The sequence below is a fragment of the Notothenia rossii genome (genome assembly GCF_949606895.1).
Source record: "Notothenia rossii genome assembly, chromosome: 5".
Classification (NCBI taxonomy): Eukaryota; Metazoa; Chordata; class Actinopteri; order Perciformes; family Nototheniidae; genus Notothenia; species Notothenia rossii.
In genome coordinates this window covers 42,152,372-42,173,818 of record NC_136903.1, presented here as the reverse complement: position 1 = coordinate 42,173,818, position 21,447 = coordinate 42,152,372, and the positions used below count along the sequence as shown (strand labels likewise).

At 44.6% G+C, this 21,447-nt stretch overlaps 1 protein-coding gene across 1 annotated transcript; it reads right to left on the bottom strand.

Annotated features, from left to right (window-relative positions):
- Nucleotides 1–11,858: 11,858 nt before the first annotated feature.
- LOC307041646 (uncharacterized protein) lies at nt 11,859–14,246 on the bottom strand. The gene is made up of 4 exons (XM_079685097.1): nt 13,543–14,246; nt 13,124–13,275; nt 12,669–12,924; nt 11,859–12,497 (listed from the first exon to the last, which is right to left on the bottom strand). The coding sequence occupies exons 3-4, from the start codon at nt 12,754–12,756 to the stop codon at nt 12,151–12,153; spliced, it is 435 nt and encodes a 144-aa protein (XP_079541223.1). The 5' UTR covers nt 12,757–12,924; nt 13,124–13,275; nt 13,543–14,246; the 3' UTR covers nt 11,859–12,150.
- Between the last annotated feature and the right edge of the window lie 7,201 nt (nt 14,247–21,447).

The following is a 21,447-nucleotide window of genomic DNA, read 5'->3' as shown; positions in this document are numbered from 1 at the left end:
CCTTTGAAGTAACCGTTGGTAGATTTTGCAGGGCCATTGTATGTCAAGTCTAGCGGTCAGGATAAGAAGGCATATATTGCACTTTTTACTTGCGCTGTCACCAGGGCAGTGCATTTAGAGTTAGTGTCAGATCAGACGACAGAAAGTTTCCTCTTAGCCTTAAAGAGATTTATAGCAAGACGAGGACTGTGTAAAGTTATTTACTCAGACAATGCTAAAACATTTAAACGATCAGACCAAGATCTAAAGGAACTATGTAAGTCATTCAAGGGCTCAGAGCTCACAGATTTTTTCACTGACAAGGGGATCACCTGGAAGTTTATTGCCGAGTGAGCTGCTTGGTGGGGCGGCTTCTGGGAGAGATTAGTAGATCTGTTAAAACATGTTTAAAGAGGGTCATGGGGAAGGCTTCACTGAACTTTGAAGAGCTAACAACCATGCTTGCAGAGGTTGAGGCCTCTATCCTATGTACACAATGATGCATCAGAGCCTCAGCCACTTACCACCTCTCACTTCCTAGTGGGGAAAAGACTAACCTCTCTACCACCAAAAACTTTGCTTCCACCATCTCAGGCAAACAATGCGAGCAGAGAGGACATGAGCCGGAGATGGCGGTACCGGCAGAGACTCTTAACCAGCTTTTGGAACAGCTAGAAAAAGGAATACTTGATGGAGTTGAAATCAGCTCACAGGTGTGAAACACCTACACCCACTTTGCTGAAGGTGGGAGATGTCATCCTCATCGGAGAGGACAACACTCCCAGGCAGAATTGGAAAATGGGTAGGATAACAGACCTGTTTCCAGGGAGAGATGGACTCATTCGTTCCTGCGTTGTCCGGACTTCTACGGGCAGTTTGTTGAGGAGACCTGTTCAATTAATATATCCATTAGAGATAAGTTAATGGACATAAAAGTGATGAAAGACTGTTCATCGTGCGGGAGAATGTTCTAACTTGTTATTTAAGGCAGTAAAGCATTTGATTATTTGATTTCTTGATATAAGTTAAAAGGTACGTTTTACAAGAAATGCTTTTATTTTGAAGTGCAAGTATGTCTCTTCCTCTAACAGCTTCCTGTTGTTATCAAAATTGAATACGAGCATGTCGAGTGCATTTTCTCTGTCTTCCACCGTTCTTTTTGGAAACTGTTTAAGGAATATAAAGTAAAGGTTCAGTTTGAAATAGACTGTGCTTGGTTCTTCTTTCGAAGCTTCTATTACACAACAGAAGGAGCCTAGGAGCGTCACAACTGCACGCCACGGGACCCTGACCAAACGTCGATCCTGGACGATTATGGAGTGAGAGTGTGTTGCCCAGAAAGACAGGCTGCTCTTCCTCATCATTATCCAACCCAGTCTCACGGCATTTCGTGTTATAGTCACAACATTTAATCTATTGACTCGTGTTCACCAACACGATTTCCCCCTTTCTTTCATGTTACACAGAACGATTTTAAAAGCAATGTATTTCTATTGGTAGTATGTTTCGTGCCTGCAGCACGTCTTTTTGTCCGTTCGGGTCTTGGAAGAACGGAAGGTGTGGGGTTCATAAAAACATGTTCTTACTCAATATCAAGCCACGATTATTGTTTTTATTTTATATCGTATAATGTCGGACTTTTTTTGTCGTCTGTGAGGAAAACAAATGGGGTTCAGAGCCTCAGAATACTGAAATCTGTATTTTTTTTGTAATCTTTTTTTCCTTCTAATTTGTTATTCTTTTCTAAATAACACACTGTTATTTATTCACCAATAACACACAATTATCCTTGTTTTTATTTATTTGTTTAATTCCATAATCTCGGGATTTTTTGGCGTCCATCAGGAACTGAATTCTTCCTTCTCTCTGTCTATACCTGTGTACTCTCATGTTCCGATTAACCCAGCTTCCCCAAATGTCTTTCTTTTTGGTGTCTATATACGCCGGGATCCGGAGTCATGAATGATCCTGCGGTCCTGTGTCATGGATCGCGAGTCCTGGATCTTGAGTCCTGAATGGATATCCTCGTGGATTCATCTTCCTATTATACACACATGCATTTCCAAACATTTGGACTACCTATGTTGCAAATGTATTATCTTTTCAATTTAGACACGGAATCTATTGCACGTCGGTCCGTCCTGGGAGAGGGATCCCTCCTCTGTTGCTCTCCCTGAGGTTTCTCCCATTTTTCCCTTTAAACTGTGGGTTTTCTCCGGAAGTTTTTCCTTGTACGATGTGAGGGTCTAAGGACAGAGGGTGTCGTATTGTGATACTGATATTCTGTACAAACTGTGAAGTCCACTGAGACAAATGTAACATTTGTGATATTAGGCTATATAAATAAACATTGATTGATTGATTGATTGATTGATTGATTGATTGATTGATTGAATTTCAAAATAAAAATAACCGGAAACAGACGTAGGCCTATAAGGGACATTTCGAGCATCATTGCGATACACAGCCACTGAACTGATTACCCAAGATCCTCAGCTATGGTTTAAGCTCGCTGATTGGATGTTTTAGCCGCAATGCATGTAGGGATATAGTGTTAATGTGATATGAAATCTGAAAAACTTTATTTTTAAAAGAAAATAATACTTTATTCCGAGTGTTCTTGCTTTTCTCTTTGGAAGTCATCAAATAACGGCATTGTAATACACGGTTCGGCTGCATTATATATTACAGATCTGCCGTAGTTCTTTATTTATAGAGCCCTGAATGAGAAGACCTTTGGAAAAACTGGAAGAAATGCAGCCGAAACTGAATACTTCACGTGGATCATAAATATATCAACAATTAAACAACATCTTCAATTTCTCTTCACACAATACGTCTCCTTGCACTATCAACACTAATTCGGCTGACTTTTACATTTGATCTAATTCGTAGATAGGTTATATTTACACCATAACGGTGCACAGCCGATATAAAAGGACTTGTAGTTTTTGAATATATTAATGATTTTCTTTGAATATAAGAATGTAAATACTGAGTCTGAAATAATATAGCAATATGCTTTAAAATTATGTGAAAGCATGAATAAAACTTTGGGGGTCTCTATCTCAGATAAATATTAAGTCTGACAAAGCACTTAAAGACAAAAATATTGCTTTCCTGCAATGTTAACTATGTTGAAGAACTTATTTTAACTGATATTGTACATATGAATTATACTCTTATGTATGTAGATAGTATAAGAAATGTGCAGAATATGACAGTTTAATGGTGGAGGTATACGCACATATTGATAGATGTCTGTAATGCACCGTTGAGGAACCTGCGACCCAAGTTTTTCATTCATTGCATAACTTCACCATTTGTGTATATGATATGTCAATAAACCTTAGAAGATCTTGAAATCTTGAAAGGGATGTGCAAAATAGCAATTATACAGTCTTTAATTAACTTTTAGTAGAGAATAACGAGTAATGAATATACTTTATTACTCGTTTCCATTCCTGTCAATTGCAGATAAATGTTTAGTCTTCTCAAGCATCAACTATCAAATATCTCTCCTGATTGTTGGCACTTGACAATCACCTTTCCTGAATTTTACTCAGGTGTAACTAAAGTCTGATTTAAGGGTTGTTTATATTTCACATCATTAATCAGAATCTGCAAAGTAACTCAAATAAATGTAGTGGAGTAAAAATACCAGGTTAACCTCTGAATTGTAGTGGAGTAGAATTACAAAGTAACAATGAGCTGTCATGTGGGTATATATTAATGCTGCGCATTATGGACACAAGCGATTTTCACCCATTTATTAATTATATGTTTTACATTTGATAACACCAATGTGTTTAATACTGGCAACTTCTAATTGTGGGAAAAACGAAAACGTTCAGTAGAGACGTCCCATAGAACATTTTGCAAAACACAATAGCCAGCATGTGTAGTTCTGGGGGGGCATTCGACTCCAGTTTTGGATAGTCTGGCGTGGTTTCATTCCATTTCAAACAGCTGTTTGACGCTCGGCGTAACCTTGGCGCACTGCCACTCCAACATCCAATCCCAAAGCTTGAAGATTAATCACGGGGAAAGTAGTCCTAAACAATAGATGGGGATTATGGGTAGTGTAGTGTCTTCGGCCATCCTAAACTCAAAAAGGTTTTTCGGATTTCATATCACATTAACACCATATCCCTACATGCATTGCGGCTAAAACATCCAATCAGCCAGCTTACACCATAGCTGAGGATCTTGGGTAATCAGTTCAGTAGCTGTGTATCGCAATGATGCTCGAAATGTCCTGGAAATGTCCCTTATAGGCCTACGTCTGTTTCCGGTTATTTTTATTTTGAAATTCAGTTCCTGACGGACGCCAAACAAGCCTGAGATTATGGAATTAAACAAATAAATTAAAACAAGGATAATTTGGTGTTATCGTTGAGTAAATAACAGTGTATTATTTAGAAAAGAATAACAAATTAGAAGACGACAAAAAACGTCCGGCATTATACGATTTAAAAATAAAAACAATAGTCGTGGCTTGATATTGAGTAAGAACATGTTTTTATGAACACCACAGCTTCTGGTCTTACAAGACCCGAACGGACAAAAATATGTGCTGCAGGCACGAAACATACTACCAATAGAAATAGATTGCTTTTAAAATAGTTCTGTGTGACACGAAAAAAAGGGGAAAATCGTGTTGGTGAACACGAATCAATAGATTAAATGTTGTGACTATAGCACGAAATGCCATGAGACTGGGTTGGATTACCCCAGGATAACACCCCTCAGTCACTCACTGTGCTGTGCTGCTGCTCGAGATAATTCACACACACGTTTTTAAATGACCACAGCGAGTGGTAGGAGGAGGCCTTAATTAGAGGAGTAATTTTTTCTGCAATCACATATAAACAGTAAACACACAAGGGCACACATGCACACACACAGCATGAGGCACCTGCATATAAGAATAATTAGGTATTGACTGGTTGACAGAGAGGCAAACAATATCATTCACTAACCTCAGGATGACAAGAAACACAGAGGAACAGAAACGGGACCAAAGACCAAACAAATGTCTAGCAGAAACCTGAGCTGTGGAGAGGTGAAGAGAACACTCAGAGCTTTAGAGGCCGTTTTTTTGCGTTCTCTCAAACCAAACTGCAGCTTTAGAGGTTGTGCTGAAGTTCAGATGGACAGCTGGATGTGATTCCTGGTGTCAGAGCCATGTTATGCCCTTTCAAATCTATTATCTTTACACGTGAACTCAGCAAGCAAACAAATACAAAATTAGTAATTATAGATAAAAATACTCATGGGCATCATGGTATTTTAAATGACTGAGTCTCAACTTTGTCTAAAATTTAAATAGATAGTACAAACGTTTGTGAAGAAACATTAAATTCAACCCTGGTTCTTAGAGATAACATATTGAATATAACAAAATTACCAAATACTCTGCTCAAACACATAATGCTGATCCTTACATTTTTCAAATACTATGTATTTCACTTGTTTCCTACTATATCCATTCTTGCAATACCTAATCAAACTATTGACTGCGTTTAAGTTTAGGGAAATATTATGTTCTGGGTTTACAAGCCAACTTTACCACATACACAAACAAAACCAAAGCGCTTGAGTTGCTTTAGACTTCTGTCCTTACTTATTCAAATACACATTTCTTGTGAATTAAGTATAATCAGCAGATACCTTTCTTACCACTGTTAGATACTGTTCATATTCTATATGTTAACAGTATTAGTACAGATTAATTAAGAACGTATAAATGTCTTCTTAAAGACGTTTGCTTGTTTCTGTTACTATTTAAGCGAAGGTGTCGAGTGAATACTTTTTTAAATGCTAAAACGTTTCAGGATCTCACAGCACATCTTTCTTTTCCATCCGTGAAGTGTCTTTGCTCCTTGTCTGTCTCAAACTTTCTTCAGCATTGATTAAAATCCCCTTCAAATAGTTTTATCTTCATCAGCTTTCAGAACTAGCTTGAGATACGTGTGTGTGTTACAGTATACAGGTACTCTGCATGTTCTTAAGAATTTCTGATCAAGGTGCTCCTTTTGACGCTGCATAATGACAGAGCTGTTGTCCCTTCTGCCATGAATCGCCTGTAATGGTTACCTTCTGCAACACCACCTGGGTACTAATTGCCTTAAACCGAAAGTTGTTCTACAATTCTATTGATGTTTATTGACTTCATCATTCAGCACCTGGGGGGTATACTGCTAAGCTGGTTCAACCTCACCTGGATATGTTTGAGTTAGCCGGTTGGCCTAATCCAAAACATACGCGCTCTCGCTAAACGGTAGCCTACTACGACGCGGGTTATCAAGTGGATCGCTCAAGCCAGCCGTGTCCTATCTAGTTAGGTGCTCGTTCACATGAAAGGGGTGGTATTTGGAGCATTCGACCAATCACAAACATGGACAAGCGTACTGACAGCGCAGCGTCATACTTCCTGAATGAAAAGTCAAATATAATATTAGACATATGAAGAAGTTAAACTTTAAACATCCATGACTTAAATACTGTATCCAGGATAAAAGCCACATAGTTGCACCTGCAAGGTGAATACAGCTGGTAAAAAAGTGTTTGAACTTATTGTAAGTCGCTTTGGATAAAAGCGTCAGCTAAATGCAATGAAATGAATGCGTACATTAACAGGTTTATGATATCACTAAGACACGAGTGGATCTGACTTTAATTACATTTGTGTTTCGTCAACTTAATGTGTTGCTTAAATAATACTTCTGCATACAGTATGTGATACTGTGAGTGTTGCACGGCCAGAAACTGCTCAGCTGAATCAGGTAAGGAGATATATGATACATTATGATGTGATATGCCGCGGACTGTACTTAATGTTACTCTGATCCGGTTACTTATGTTGTGGCAGATATTTAAGTAAGCTTTCTTAACGCTAATGTTATAATAGTCAGATTGCTCTGAAGATGGGAGGTGATATTCTATTAATGTTCACGTTCACACAGTCAGTGATTTTTGCCGGCCGTCTTTCCTGCAACGGCAGCTTTTCTGTATTTCCTTTCTCCTGTAATATGACTTGATCGCTTTAAACTCCGCACACTGAGCTCTGATTGGTCAGCAGGCAGTGCTTTCACTGAGTTGAGCTCTTAGCCCGCAACCTAACCTGGTCCCAACCAGGTTAGCCGCACAGCCTAAGTTACCATGGAGATCTAGCCTGCTAAAAAGAGAACCAGCTTTGTAGGAACGGGAACCCCGAGTTTTCCCTGAAGTTAGCCGGCTAAGCGAAAATCCTGCTTCGTAGAGCCCCCCCTGGTCAGGCCTGTCTGAGCCTAATATCCCTTTAGTATCTTGTTTTTTAAAGAACAGAATTGATTTGTATCTTTTTTATATTTAATCCCTGCACCAAACAGCTGTTTGTCACTCCCTCTGAGATGCTACGTGAAGGTCTGTACAGTGTGTAAATAACTGCCATGAAAACATATTTAATAAAGGCTAAAAGTATTATAATAAATGATATTGTAAACATATATATTTCTTGTCAGGGTTGAGTGAAGCAGGCAGGACCCAAATGCAGAATAATCAGAAAATACCATTATTTCAAGGCTAAATAGTAATATACAGAACTCTTCCCAGTGAACACAGTCAAAGACAAACAAGGATCTCTCAAAGACTAACAGAAAACACAGAACCTAAATGCACACAGGACTAATCAAACAAACAAGACACAGGTGAGGATGGAGGAGAAAACACAAGGCACAAGGTGAACACAATCGGACAATCAGGCAAGGAGGGAACACACAGACAGGAAACCAAAAGACAGATCTAGACAAGACAAAACAAAACACAGAGAGTTCGTGACATTACCACCCCCCCCCCTTCAAGGGACGGATCCCAGACGTCCCTAAAAAAACAAACAAAGTCCAAAACGTCCAACAGTGTGGGTGGAGGAGGATCGGAGGAGGGACTCGGACGGACATCCCCGGGGCAAAGCGGGACCCCCAACAGGTCAGGGCACAGAGTTAGCAGGACCCCCAGCGGAACCCCCAACGGACCAGGACATGGGGTTAGCAGGACCCCCGACGAAACAAGTGTCGGCTGTACCCCCAACGGAACAGGACATGGGGTTGGCAGGACCCCCGGCAGAACAGTAGTCTGTGGGACCCACAACAGGACAGCACACAGAGTTGGCAGGACCCTCAGCGGAACCCCCAACGAAACAGGACAAGGAGTTGGCAGGACCCCCAGCAAGACAGGTGACGGCGGGACCCCCAATGGAACAGGACATGGGGTTGGCAGGACCCCTGAAAGAACAGTAGTCGGCAGGACCCCCAACGGAACAGGACATGGGGTTGGCAGGACCCCCGGCAGAACAGTAGTCTTACTTGAGTAGTGACTTGAGTAGGGACTAGAGGAGGGACCATGGCTGCTGGGGCCGGAACCAGGGCCTGAACCATGGCTTCTGGGGCTGGGACCATGGCTGCTGGGGTCGGAACCAGGGCCTGAACCATGGCTGCTGGGGCCGGGACCATTGCTGCTGGGTCCGGTACTGGAGCCGGAACCATGTCTTCTGGGGCTAGGACCATGGCTGCTGGGGCCGGTACCATGGCTGCTGGGGCCGGAACCAGGGCCTGAACCATAGCTGCTTGGGCCGGGACCAGAGCCTGAACCATGGCTGCTGGGGCTGGGACCATGGCTGCTGAGGCCGGTACCATGGCTGCTGGGGCCGGGACCATTGCTGCTGGGGCCGGTACTGGAGCCAGAACCATGGATGCTGGGGCCTGTACTGGAGCCCAAAGCATGGCTTCTGGGGCTCGGGCTGCTAGCCTGGACTTGCGACTCCTTCTCTTAGGAGCCTTTTGGAGGCTCTGTGGACCTCCAAAAGCCAGACGAGTACCCGAGAACGGGTCTTGGACAGGAGCAGGAAATGGGGAAGAAGCAGGGGCTGACTCCAGATAGAACACACCGAGACGTATGGTGTCAGGTTGGGAATTGGGAGGCAGGGGGCTAGCATGCCTGGGGCTAGCAGGCCAGGAATCATATGTCGGGAGGAAGTCCATAATCCAGCCAGGTAAGAACTTCACTAAACATGGCTTCTCTGTTGCCATCTGGTGCGCCTTTGCCAGAGAAGTGTCTTTCTGCTGAACACTGGACGCTCCCCTCCCCCTACCATAGCAGCAAGCCAATGAATAGGTAAAACTATGTAACTCCACCTCAAATGGATCATCTGCTGGGTCCATCTTTGGTGAGATCCTTCTGTCAGGGTTGAGTGAAGCAGGCAGGACCCAAATGCAGAATAAACAGAAAATACCTTTATTTCAAGGCTAAATAGTAACATACAGAACTTTTCCCAGTCAACACAGTCAAAGACAAACAAGGATCTCACAAAGACTAACAGAAAACACAGAACCTAAATGCACACAGGACTAATCAAACAAACAAGACACAGGTGAGGAGGGAGGAGAAAACACAGGGCACAAGGTGAACACAATCAGGAAATCAGGCAAGGAGGGAACACACAGACAGGAAACCAAAAGACAGATCTAGACAAGACAAAACACAACACAGAGAGATCGTGACATTTCTCTGGCCAAAAGCACACAACATATCACAGGAAGTGGGCTTGTTAGCAATTCTAACAAACATAGCTAAGTGTAATGAGCAAGGATATGTTTTTTTAAACATTTGGATGAAGTTACCTCTAAAGGATGATGTAAAGTAAAGTAAATTCCTGGGAAAAGTGAATCTTCCACTGTGTCCGGATACTTGATACTGGTGGGTGTAGTTCAAAGTCTTCCCACTGAAAAGTAGATCATACCTTTTTGCCTGTTCAGTCATAATAATAATCGTCCTCCAGTGTCTCTAACATTCTGTTCCAGAAGGAAATGAATCAGCTAATAATCATATTCATTGAGCATTACAAAAAATGAATTTTAGAAACATACATAGATGGCATAAAAAGGATATACAAAACAAATAGTTGGGCTTGTTTTACTTGCTTGCTGAGAGCACTCAGTCCTAAAGTTGAACATATCTCATTCTGACCAACAAGGTGAAGCACAGATACCTCATTCACACCAACGCAACTCCGGTTCAAGCTCCGTGCTAGAGCTTTTCAGGTTCAGAACCGGTTCTTCGGTTTAGCTCCGGCTCTTTTCACACCGTCCAGAGTCCGACTGGTGCTGCGTCATTGCGTCATCATTTGCGTCATGACGTAACCGTTTGCGTGCCTGCTTCATAAAGCCAAACCGCGCCGAAACCCCTCACAGCTCACACCGACAACAACAACAATGGCCGATTGTGTTGAAGTGCTACTCGTTTTGATTTTGCTCTGTCAAAATGAAATGGAAGAAATGGGACGACTTTACTACCAACTTTACAGTCTTTACATGCTACATTCAAAACTGCTTTACAATCGTAATCATCAACTTCCAACAACGATTCCGATTCCGTAGGAGAAAGAAGGTAAATATACGTCCTATTCGATGTTAGAGCTAGCTGTTGTTAGCCTCTGTATGCGCAAAGCCCAAAATACCCAGCTTTGCTAAATTAATTACTATGGTATAACATTAAAACTGATTCTCAATGTTATTTCCAAAGATCATGTTGAAGCTGGCGGAAAGGCGGAGGTCGCGTGTTATTTGGACACAGCCCAGATCTTCCGACTGGTGGAACACCATTGTTCCAGACTTCTCCCCTCTGCAATTCATGCAGAATTTCCGCGTGTCCTGGCAGTCCTTTGACCACATCTGCAACCAGGTCAGCGGCGTTATGGGGAGAAGAGACACAAATTACCGTCTGTGTATACCCAATAAAAAACGGGTTGCAATTGCCCTCTGGAAGCTGTGACATTACCTGATTGGTGACCCAGCTTATCCAATGCAAAGATTGCCAATGAAACCATTTTCGGACACTGGGAGACTGACCAATCAACAGCACACCTACAATTACAGGCTGAGCAGTGCACGGTCGGTTGTTGAGATGGCGTTTGGAAGGCTAAAAGGAAGATGGAGGTGCCCCCTAAAAAGGAATGACTGCGAGCTGGAGCTCAGCAAAAATAATGACAGTGACTTGCTGTGTACTACACAACATATGTGAGGAACATAGCAACAACTTCACTGACGATTGCCATGAACTTGTGTACGACCAACCCCCTTTACACCCCTTACCAGATCATGGTAGACAAGAAGGAGCTGATGTTAGATCCGCATTGATGGACTATTTCAACATGGGGGACCACTAATATTACTGCATTTAAATCTGATCTATTTTGTATCAAGCCTCTTTTTTTTACAATAAATTCACTGGATCAGACTCGAATTGTGTTTATTTTGTATAAAAATCACAGAATCTAGATACAAACAGGTATGAACTATATTCTGATAAAAAAGTGCATACTCAAACGGTTTAGACTATATTCTTAACTCAAATACACAGTGGGGCCAAAATAAAAAAAAATGGGTACTAGTCGAGGGCCGGACTGGTTCAATGTTTATTGCAAAACTTATTGAAATGAACTTATTGCACATATTAAACCTGGAACTAACTAAAGCTTAAATTGTTGCCTATAAAAACATTACCCATTAAATCAGTTGCATTCCTTTCTTATGGCTCTATCTGCAGCTTTTCCAGAGTAATTTCTGTGGATTACACTAGACTGGTTAATAAAAAAGTGCATACACAAATAAGCTGCAACGTAACCACAACATGGTCACCCCTACCAGCCAAGCAAGCCGTGATTTTTCCTGCTGGAGAAACATGATCTAATTGTATCATGCCTATCCTTTTTTTCAATAAAATCAATTGATCAGACATATGACTTTTGAATTTTGTTTATTGTACAAATCAAAGACATTACATTACATTACATTACATTGCATTGCAAAGCGACTTACAATAAGTACATTCGACCAGGAAGATACAACCTTGAAGAAAACAGAATCATATAAGTACATCAGGTTTCATAGAGCTAAACATTTCAAGTGCTACTCAACTGGTTTTAGATAAGCCAGTCCTTTATTAGTATATGCTCTGTTAGCAGTTCTTTGTTAATAATTCTATCGCTCAAAGTGGAGTCGAAAGAGATGAGTTTTCAGTCTGTGCCGGAAGATGTGCAAGCTATCTGCTGTCCTGAATTTCAATGGGGAGCTCATTCCACCATTTTGGAGCCAGGATAGCAAACCCATGTGTTTTTGCTGATGGGAACTTGGGTCACCCTCGCAGTGCGGGTGCAGCGAGCTGTTTGGCTGATGCAGAGCGAAGTGCATGTGCTGGGGTGTATGGTTTAACCATGTCCTGGATGTAGGAAGGGCCAGATCCATTAGCAGCATGGTACGCAAGTACCAGTGTCTTGAAGTGGATTCTAGCAGTTGCCGGAAGCCAGTGAAGGGAGCGGAGGAGCGGCGTGGTGTGGGAAAATTTAGGAAGGTTGAAGACCAGACGAGCAGCTGCATTCTGGATGAGCTGCAGAGGTCGGATGGCACATGCAGGTAGACCAGCCAGGAGGGAGTTGCAGTAGTCTAGGCGTGAGATGACGAGAGCCTGGACCAGAACCTGCGCTGTTTGGACATGAATGGACAATAATTCACAAAAAAGTGTGGCGAATATACTATAATAATAATGTGTATACAAAAAAAGAACGTGTATACAAAAGAGAACGTGTATACAAAAAAGGTATGAACTATTTACATAAAAAAATAAGGTCAGCTTTTGTTATTGGCCTCCATTACCTTCACAATCCTGTCTACCATGAAAGCATTGAGTGGCTGTTCTGCTCGATTCTGGTGAAAACTCGTAGGAACTCAGCATTGGCCCCATGGACCTCCTGAAAAATCGCCTGGCCCTGCTCCTTAAGCATCACCTGGCCCTGCTCCTTAAGCATCACCTGGCCCTGCTCCTTAAGCCTTTCCTGAAGCCTTTCCTCCCTGTCGTCACTTTTCTCCAGATACTCCAGAAGGCCAGATGATAAATCCTGCTTCCTTTTAACTACAAAAAGGGAAAAATAAAGTCAACACAGTATTCATGGCATTTTATGAGATGTATATTATATACTGTGTAATGAAATGTTGTATTGTTATTATGGCTGCAGTTGCATAACTTGAACAACTACTACAATGACTATGCCATGATAAATGCACATGGCAACATGGAACAGTATTACTATTATGACCAATGTAAACCTTACCCTGTTTGTGTCGGCCCACTGGCTGGATTAGGGTCACCAGAGATTTCTGGGAAGAGCTGCTTGTGGGAAAGGAGACTTTTGCATCCGCATTGGCGAGCTACACGCCGACGGTAGTGGTGGTTCCGACACAGTACACTCCAAACCAGATATGTCTGTAAACACAATATGAACACAATTAATTATAAATCGTTAGTGATAAGTGAGAAGATACATTGGAGGCGTTAGCTGTCTTTGCCATGGGGATACCTTTGTTTATTATTGTTAGCATTAGCATGCTAGCGCTATCATTGGTTTGGATGCACATCCGGTAGCTGTAGTAGGTCAGCTTTAGCTTTATTGCCAGGTCTGTCAATATCTACATGGTTTAGTTTATGTTGTAAAACAAAAAGTCACAAATAAAACAAATGGGTTTAACTCACCGGCATCAAATGAGCTCCGCACATTCAGCGAGTCGTCCTGCAACATAATCGACGTGAGAGAAAGCGAGTTCACCGTGGATCCAAAACCACTCGTCGGTCTGTCCCCGAGGACTGAGTCGAGCAAGTCATAATGTAGACTTGTTTTCGGACGACCGCTACCACTCCGTCCGAGGTCTCGCTTTTGGTCCCGATAGTCCTTCTTGATTTTTTTTTATTTGTTGCCAATCTGTTCCACGGTACGGTAAAAACCAGCAGCAGTTGCCATTTCTTTCTGCAATTGTTGGAGAATTGCTTTGGACCGCATGCTTCCTCTGTACCTCTTCGGAAGACCAGATTCCCAGTAGGTAGCTGGTCTCTTCAGTGGACCACTGCTGCTTGTTAAGTTTCTCCATGATGTGTACAAACTGGATAAAACGCTGGATTGTTGTTGTTGTTTAGGAGTTGATCCCGCCCCTGCCCCCGCCTCGACGTAAGCGTGACGTATGTGGTGCTTTTGCTCTAGCCGGACAATTTTTTGGTGCTTGAAACAAACTGGATTCCGGAGCTAAGAGGCTGCTCCGCTGCGGTTTGAAGAGGAAAACCCGGTGCTTTTCAAGCTCCAGTTCCGAACCGGCCCTGAAACACCGTTGGTGTGAATGAGGCAAGAGTGGAGCTCAGCTGGGCTCGTATTAAACCTGTCGGGGGAGGAAGAGGGAACACGTTTAAAGTGTGCTTTAGGAACTAGTTCCTTCAGCTGTAAAAATGTACAGCACTGTATTCTCTTTTAATCATGTAAAGTTTAAACAGTAACTGCATTTTTAAGGCAAACCAGGTTACATGATTTAATTTGGGCAAAAATCATTTTAGTACATTTGGGGGGGGGGGACGTGATACTTTCCATCACGCTTCCTACACTAACGGCCCGTCTACACTACAGGCATCAAAAAATCTTGAAGCTGGGCGTGTCTGAAGCTTGGCGATTTTTTTGCGAGCAACGCGACCAACAACCAATCACATGAATCTCCCGCCCCCGACATACAAAGCAATAGCAATGTTAAAACGAAGTAAACTGGATAAAAACTCTCCAAACAGGCGAAAAACCTACCAGTTTCACCCACTGTCTCTGCCACCTCCCTCAATAATAATAATAATAATAACTTTTATTTATATAGCGCTTTTCAATAACCCAAAGTCGCTTACAAAAAAAATTAAAAGTACAGAAAGGGGGTGAACAGGCAGAAGACAACATATTGGACAAGAAAATTGAACATGAACATTACATGAACAGGCAAAGGACAACACAGGGGGGGAGCAAGCATAGGACAACGAGCAAAAGACAACATAATGGAAAAGAGGAAAGAAAAAGTTGATGAATGTATGAATAAGAGATGCAGCGTGGGGTGAATAAGAGATACAGCGTGGGGTGTGAGTGAAGTCAGTGGGTTGGGGGGTAGGGTAAGTTGAAGGCTTGGGAGAAGAGGTATGTTTTCAGCTGGGTTTTGAAGGTAGACAGTGTGGGAGAGTGGCGGACAGATTGGGGGAGGGAGTTCCAGAGGCGGGGTGCTGATCTGGAGAATGCTCTGTTGCCAAATGTTTTGAGTCTTGATGGTGGTACTGTGAGGGAGAGAGTGGAGGAGGATCGGAGGGCTCGGGGGGGGTTGTAGGGGATGAGGAGGTCAGAGAGGTAGGGGGGGGCTAGGTGGTGAAGGGCTTTATAGGTGAGGAGGAGTGTTTTGAAGATGATGCGTTGTTTGATGGGGAGCCAGTGAAGAGAGCGGAGAACGGGAGTGATGTGTTCACGGGTCCGGGTGTGGGTGAGGAGGCGGGCAGCAGAGTTTTGTACCATTTGGAGTCTATGGAGGGAATGGGAGGAGATGCCAGTGAGGAGGGCGTTGCAATAGTCGAGGCGGGAGGTGATGAAGGCATGGATGAGGGATTCAGCAGCACGGGGGGGGAGGTAGTGTTTGATTTTGGCAATGCGGCGGAGGTGGAAGTAGGAGATCTTGATGATGGAGCTGACATGGGGGTCAAAGGAGAGGGTGGGGTCCAGGATAACGCCAAGATTGCGTGCCAGGGGGGAGGGGGTGATGGTCGAATTCTCAATGGTGAGTGAAATGGGTCCTGTTTTATTGAGGGTTGATCTGGTGCCTATGATGAGTAGCTCTGTTTTATCACTGTTGAGTTTAAGGAAATTGTGAGTCAGCCATGTTTTTATTGAAGAGATGCAGGTTTCGATATGGGTGAGGGGAGGGTTGTGAGGGGATTTGGTGGTGATGTAGATCTGGGTGTCATCGGCGTAACAGTGGAAATCAAGGTTGAGGTTGCGAATAATGTGACCAAGGGGGAAAAGATAGCAGATGAAGAGGAGGGGGCCGAGGACTGAGCCCTGGGGGACCCCCTGTGTGACTGGGGAGAGGGCGGATGTGTGGCCAGAGAGGGAGATGAATTGTTGCCTGTCGGTGAGGTAGGAGGTGAGCCAGTCGAGAGCGGAGCCCTCAACACCCTGTTGGCGCAGCCTTTGTAGGAGGATTGAGTGATTCACAGTGTCAAAGGCTGCGCTGAGGTCTAGTAGTAGCAGGATGTTGAGGGCACCGGAGTCTGCAGAGGAGAGGAGATCGTTGATTACTTTGACCAGGGCTGTTTCAGTGCTGTGGAGTGGGCGAAAACCAGACTGGAGGGGTTCATAGAGGTTGTTGGACTGGAGGTGGGTGTGGAGCTGGGTGGCGACAATACGCTCCAGTGTTTTGGAGAGGAATGGCAGGTTGGAGATGGGGCGGTAGTTGGAGAGGTTGGCTGGGTCAAGGGTGGGCTTTTTGAGGATGGGGGTGATGGAGGCAAGTTTGTAGATGGAGGGAACAAGACCAAGGGATAGAGATTGGTTGAAGAGGGTGGTGAGGTGGGGGATGAGGACAGGGAGGCAGGCCTTAGTTAGGGTCGTAGGGAGGGGGTCAAGAAAGCAGGTGGTTGTTTTGGATGAGGTGATGATGGCTAGGATGTGGGAGGAGTCAACAGGAGAGAAGGCAGTGAGGGGAGGGAAGGGCGGGTGGACTGGGAGAGGAGGGGGGGCGTGGGGGTTGGAGGAGATAGTGGTCATGGCAGTTAGGGAGCTGTTGATTTGTGAAACTTTGTTGTTGAAGGCGAGGAGGAAGGAGTTGCATAGGTCAGGGGAGGAGGGTGGATTGATGTCAGGTGGCTGGAGCAATTTATTGATGGTGGAAAACAGGATGCGGGGGTTCCGGTTGGTGCTGTCGATGAGGGTGGAGAAGTGGGCAGATTTGGCGGCTTGGAGAGCATCACGGTAGGAGGAGATGTGAACTTTATAGGCTTCGGCGTGGACGGTGAGGTGGGTTCGTTTGAACAATCTTTCAAGTTGACGGCCGGTCTGTTTCATGGTACGGAGTTCCGGGGTGTACCAGGGGGCGGGGTTGGTGAATGAAACAGAGGAGGTTTTCCAGGGGGCCAGAGAGTCGAGGGAGTCAGAGAGAATTGAGTTGAGTGTGGTGGCATAGTCGTCAGGGGAAGAGGGGGCAGAGTCGGGCGGGAAGGCAGAGGATATGAGCTGGGAGAGCGTGAGGGGGTTGACTGCCTTGATGTTGCGGTAGGAGATGGTGCGTTTTTTGGGGTTGTGGGGGGAGGGTAGAGGGGCGGAGAAGAGGATGCAGAGATGATCAGAGAGTGGGAAGGGGAGGGGCTGGGGGTTAGATAATGGTAGAAAGGAGGAGCAGACTAAGTCCAGAATGTGGCCTTTGGTATGGGTGGGGAAGTCAATGTGTTGGGTGAGGTGGAAGCAGTCAAGGAGGGAGAGGAAGTCAGATGTCAGGGGGGCATTGGGCTGATCCATGTGGATGTTGAAGTCGCCGGTAAGTAGGAGGTGGGAAGATAGAGAGGATGCAATGGTGAGTAGTTCAGACAGTTCAGAGAGGAAAGAGGGGTGTGGCTTCGGGGGACGGTAGATTAGAACAGTAGTGATAGAGTTGGGGAGGGAGAAAGCAAGGTGTTCAAAGGATGAGATAGGTGGGAGGTTGAGGTTCAGTTCAGTGATGTGTAGGGATTGTTTGTGGAGAACAGCGAGACCACCCCCGCGCCCGGAGAGGCGGGGTCTGGCAGTGAAACTGTAGTTGGAGGGAGTGGCTTGGTTGAGAGCGTAGAAGTCCAGGGGCTGTTGCCATGTTTCACAGAGGAGAAGCAGATCAATGTTATTGTCCAGTAGCAGTTTGTGTATAACAGGTGATTTGTTGGAGAGGGAGCGGCAGTTCAGGAGTGCGAGGGAGATGGATGGTGGAGCAGGGGAGGGGGTACAAAGGTTGTTGAGGTTGGCAGTGCGGTGGATGGGGATGGCGGGGGGGTGGGGGATAGTCCAGAGTGAGGGGATGGGTGAACCGTCAGGGAGGTGTCGGTTGCGGGGGAGGCCAGCGCCCCGGTGGATGTAGCGGCGTCGGCGGAGGATCCCAGCGGCGCTAGCTGCGGTGGCAGTAGCAGCAGGGAGACGATGGTTGTTGTTGAGGCTGTGGAGGTCAGCAGCAGTGTAGATGAGAGGGCGAGAGGTTGGTGGTGTAGTAGGCTGAAGCAGCGGGAGAGATAGTCCAAGCAGCAGATGAAAGGTAGTAGCAGATGAGAGTAGCCAAGGTAGTGTATTTACAGTGGTTATTAACTGATTGGCTAGGAGTTGGTAGGCAGTGAGATATGTGAAAGCAGCAGTGGACCAGGTGTTGGAGTGAGTGATGCGTGTGGTGTTGGTTACCCCAGACCGTCCCTGCGGCACCATGTCTGGACCTAGCTACCCAACAGTAGACGAGCTGGTGGGGAGTGGAGGCTCCCCGCAAGAACGCCGGCTGGGCAGCCAGACAGAGTGAGTGTTGTTGTTGTTGATGTACGGCGCACAACAGGTCGGTCCAGGTTGGCACAATCACCATCACAAAACACACAGCGTACTCACCCGAGTCCAGAGCAGCGATCAACACACCCAGAGCCAGGAAAAACAATCCAGTGGTGTAATCAGGTAGTCCAATTGTGACGGGAGCCAGCTGTTAGCTTCGGTGGCTAACGTAGCATACAGACCGGGTAGTCAAGGTGACGGAGTGGAGCCAGCTGTTAGCTTTGATGGCTAACGTAGCATACAGTCCAGTAGTGAGGGAGCCTATGAATGGAAACGGAGCTGGAGAGATGCACAACGGAGTGAAGAGCAGCCTTGGATCGGCGAAAACCAGCATAGAGACCCGTAGACAAAACAAACAAACATCCAGAATGCCTGGTTCCTCCGGTTTGTATCCCGGTAAATAGTTCTGGTTGTAAAGAACCGGGTGATTTGCTACCGTAATATCTCATTTGGAATATGAGGAAATGAAATGCGGTCTGTCTCTCCCAGCTTGCACGCGGTTTGATTGGCTAGCGCTTGCACTGGCGGGATTTGCATAAACGGGATTTGATTGGCTGATGCCAAGCATTGAGCCTCAAAGTTGAACATTGTTAAACTTTTGATGCCGATAGATGCTCATGATGCTTGCAAAGCCATGCCATGCTCCCCACATTGCAGTTCGGCGAAGATTAAAAATCTTCTACGTCATCCCATTCAAGTGAATGGGCGAAGCGTTGAAAGCATTTATCGATGCCTGTAGAGTAGACGGGCCGTAACTCATAGATATCTGTAACTAAATGAGTAGTGACCTAGGCCTCTCCCTGGACGGTAATGTCAATTTTCTGAGGCTTGTGTGTGTGTGTGTGTGTGTGTGTGTGCAAACATTTACCTGGAGTATCTCTGTGACTAAGCAAACAGTGTGTGAGTGTTAGTTAAACATTGTTGTAAATGACTGTGTTACCGAAGGTTTCAGACTGTTAAGCAGCTTGTATGACTTTAAGCAGAGTGCTCGCCCTCATTACAGTGGAGCTGAACATGAAAGATACAGAGTGAGATGTCCTTCACCAGAGAGGGAGGAAGTGTCCTTGAGCCAACACTGAACCGCATAATCCTCCTGATGAGCAGATGGATTTTCATGTTTGTCTTGGTGACATCTTAGTGTTCAGAGCACTAAATAAGGCCTTAACAGCAGAAAAAAAGGAAATATAAACAAAGGTTCCAACGGATGTTAATGAGGTCAGGGTCTCCAGCAACAAACGCTAGATATCTGAGGCCAAGAGGCCGTCAAAATGCAAGGAAAATCCTGTTCCATGACGCATTGATTGAAGACTTACAAAATCATATTGAACAAGCTGGTAATAATCAGGAAGAAAGACTCATCATTAACCTGATGACAGGGAGGATGGTCAACAAATAAAGGTTGCAGAAATATTCCCAAAGTACCTTTGGTTTTACCCAAAGGCGATGGAAGACAGTAGGAGGAAATCCATACTCCTTCTCAAGGAAGACACTTTTGTGCATGGAAGAAGAATTACAAAAATAAATAAGAGCCTTTTAGACAAGAGATGATGTGAGCTGTGTAACAACAGGAAAAAAGCAGACTTTGACACATACCAAGGTCACGGTGCAACAAATATTGCTCATGGACAACCTGCACAAGAAGTACTTGCCAGCGAACTCAAGGAAATCAGTTTCCTATTCTCTGTTTTTCAGATGTAGGCCCTACTGGATTGTTTACCCATTTATTTCAGCTGGGGAAACACAGCTATAGTTCTCATACAAACTGCATGAGAATTTGAGCTTTGTAGCAGAAACATTTTGCAGCCTGAAGTTGCTCAACTCTCCTGAAAAAGAGACATGATGGCACAGATCTGTTGCGACCAAACTAGTAATGAGAAAGACTTCCCATTTATCTGGGGATATGAGGCTTGCACCAGGAAGGCATGTATGCAGTGGGTCACAGATAGGGATGCTCCGATCGATCGGCCGCCGATCGATATCGGCCGATATTTTCTCTGCCGATCGATCGGTGCTCTCTAAAAATGCCGATCGCGAGAGCCGATCGCATGACGTAAAATGATGACCTACAACATGACACTTTTCTCTGTGCGCGGCAAAACAGGCTCGCCAAAATGGCTTCACCAGTCTGGCAGTATTTTAAGGTGTCCGAAAAAGACAATAAAATAGCGGTATGCAACGTGTGTGAAGCAGAAATCCTCCAGCTCCACCCGCTGTGACGGACCGGTGAGCGGAGCAAAACACACACTAAGAGTTAGACCAACATACTTAGCTATTTTATCTACCTCTGGAACAAGCTAAACTAGTTATAAATATATGTATTCTTCACTGTCTCTCATTACTGGATCAGTGAGCTGCATGAGACGATACTGACAGGCTGTCAGGAGAGAGAGAGAGGGGGAGAGAGGAAAAGAAGAGTCCCAGGATAGAGCCTTGGGGAACCCCACAGGTAAGAGTTGGGATGGGTATCGTTAAGGTTTTTACTTTTATCGATACCGCTTATCGGTCCGGTCTTTTAACGGTACTTGTAAGGGAAACTTCTGTAGCAATGGAGAGTCAAGACTCAGAGAGACACGAGGAGAGTTGGAGCTTTGATGTCAAACAATGATGTTTATTACAAGTATAACGGCCGGAGAATTCATATCACAAGTCACAGCAGCAAAAGGTTCTGACTGCACGGGTGGGTTGTCATGTCAATTCTGACCAGCCATCTCTCGATAGACCTTTTAACTAGTTTACAGAGAGTTAATCGGCATATTGGGGGATGGGGCGTTAACACCTGGGAACACTGAAGATATCCCCCAACTGGAAATACTCAATCACTAGTCAGTGGTGTTTAGAAGCCAGCGTTCTCACAGTCATAAATCCCCCTATCAGGCCATAAAACTGACACTAAAGTGCTGGAGCACATTCCTTAAAGGAGATAACAGAATATTGGTTGGTTATTAACATCAACAGGCAATAAGGTTAAATATAAAGCAGTAAAGACAGAATTATTCCCTCACAGTATACTCTTATCGGTTCTTTTGGAGAAAAAAAAAAGGTAAACTAAC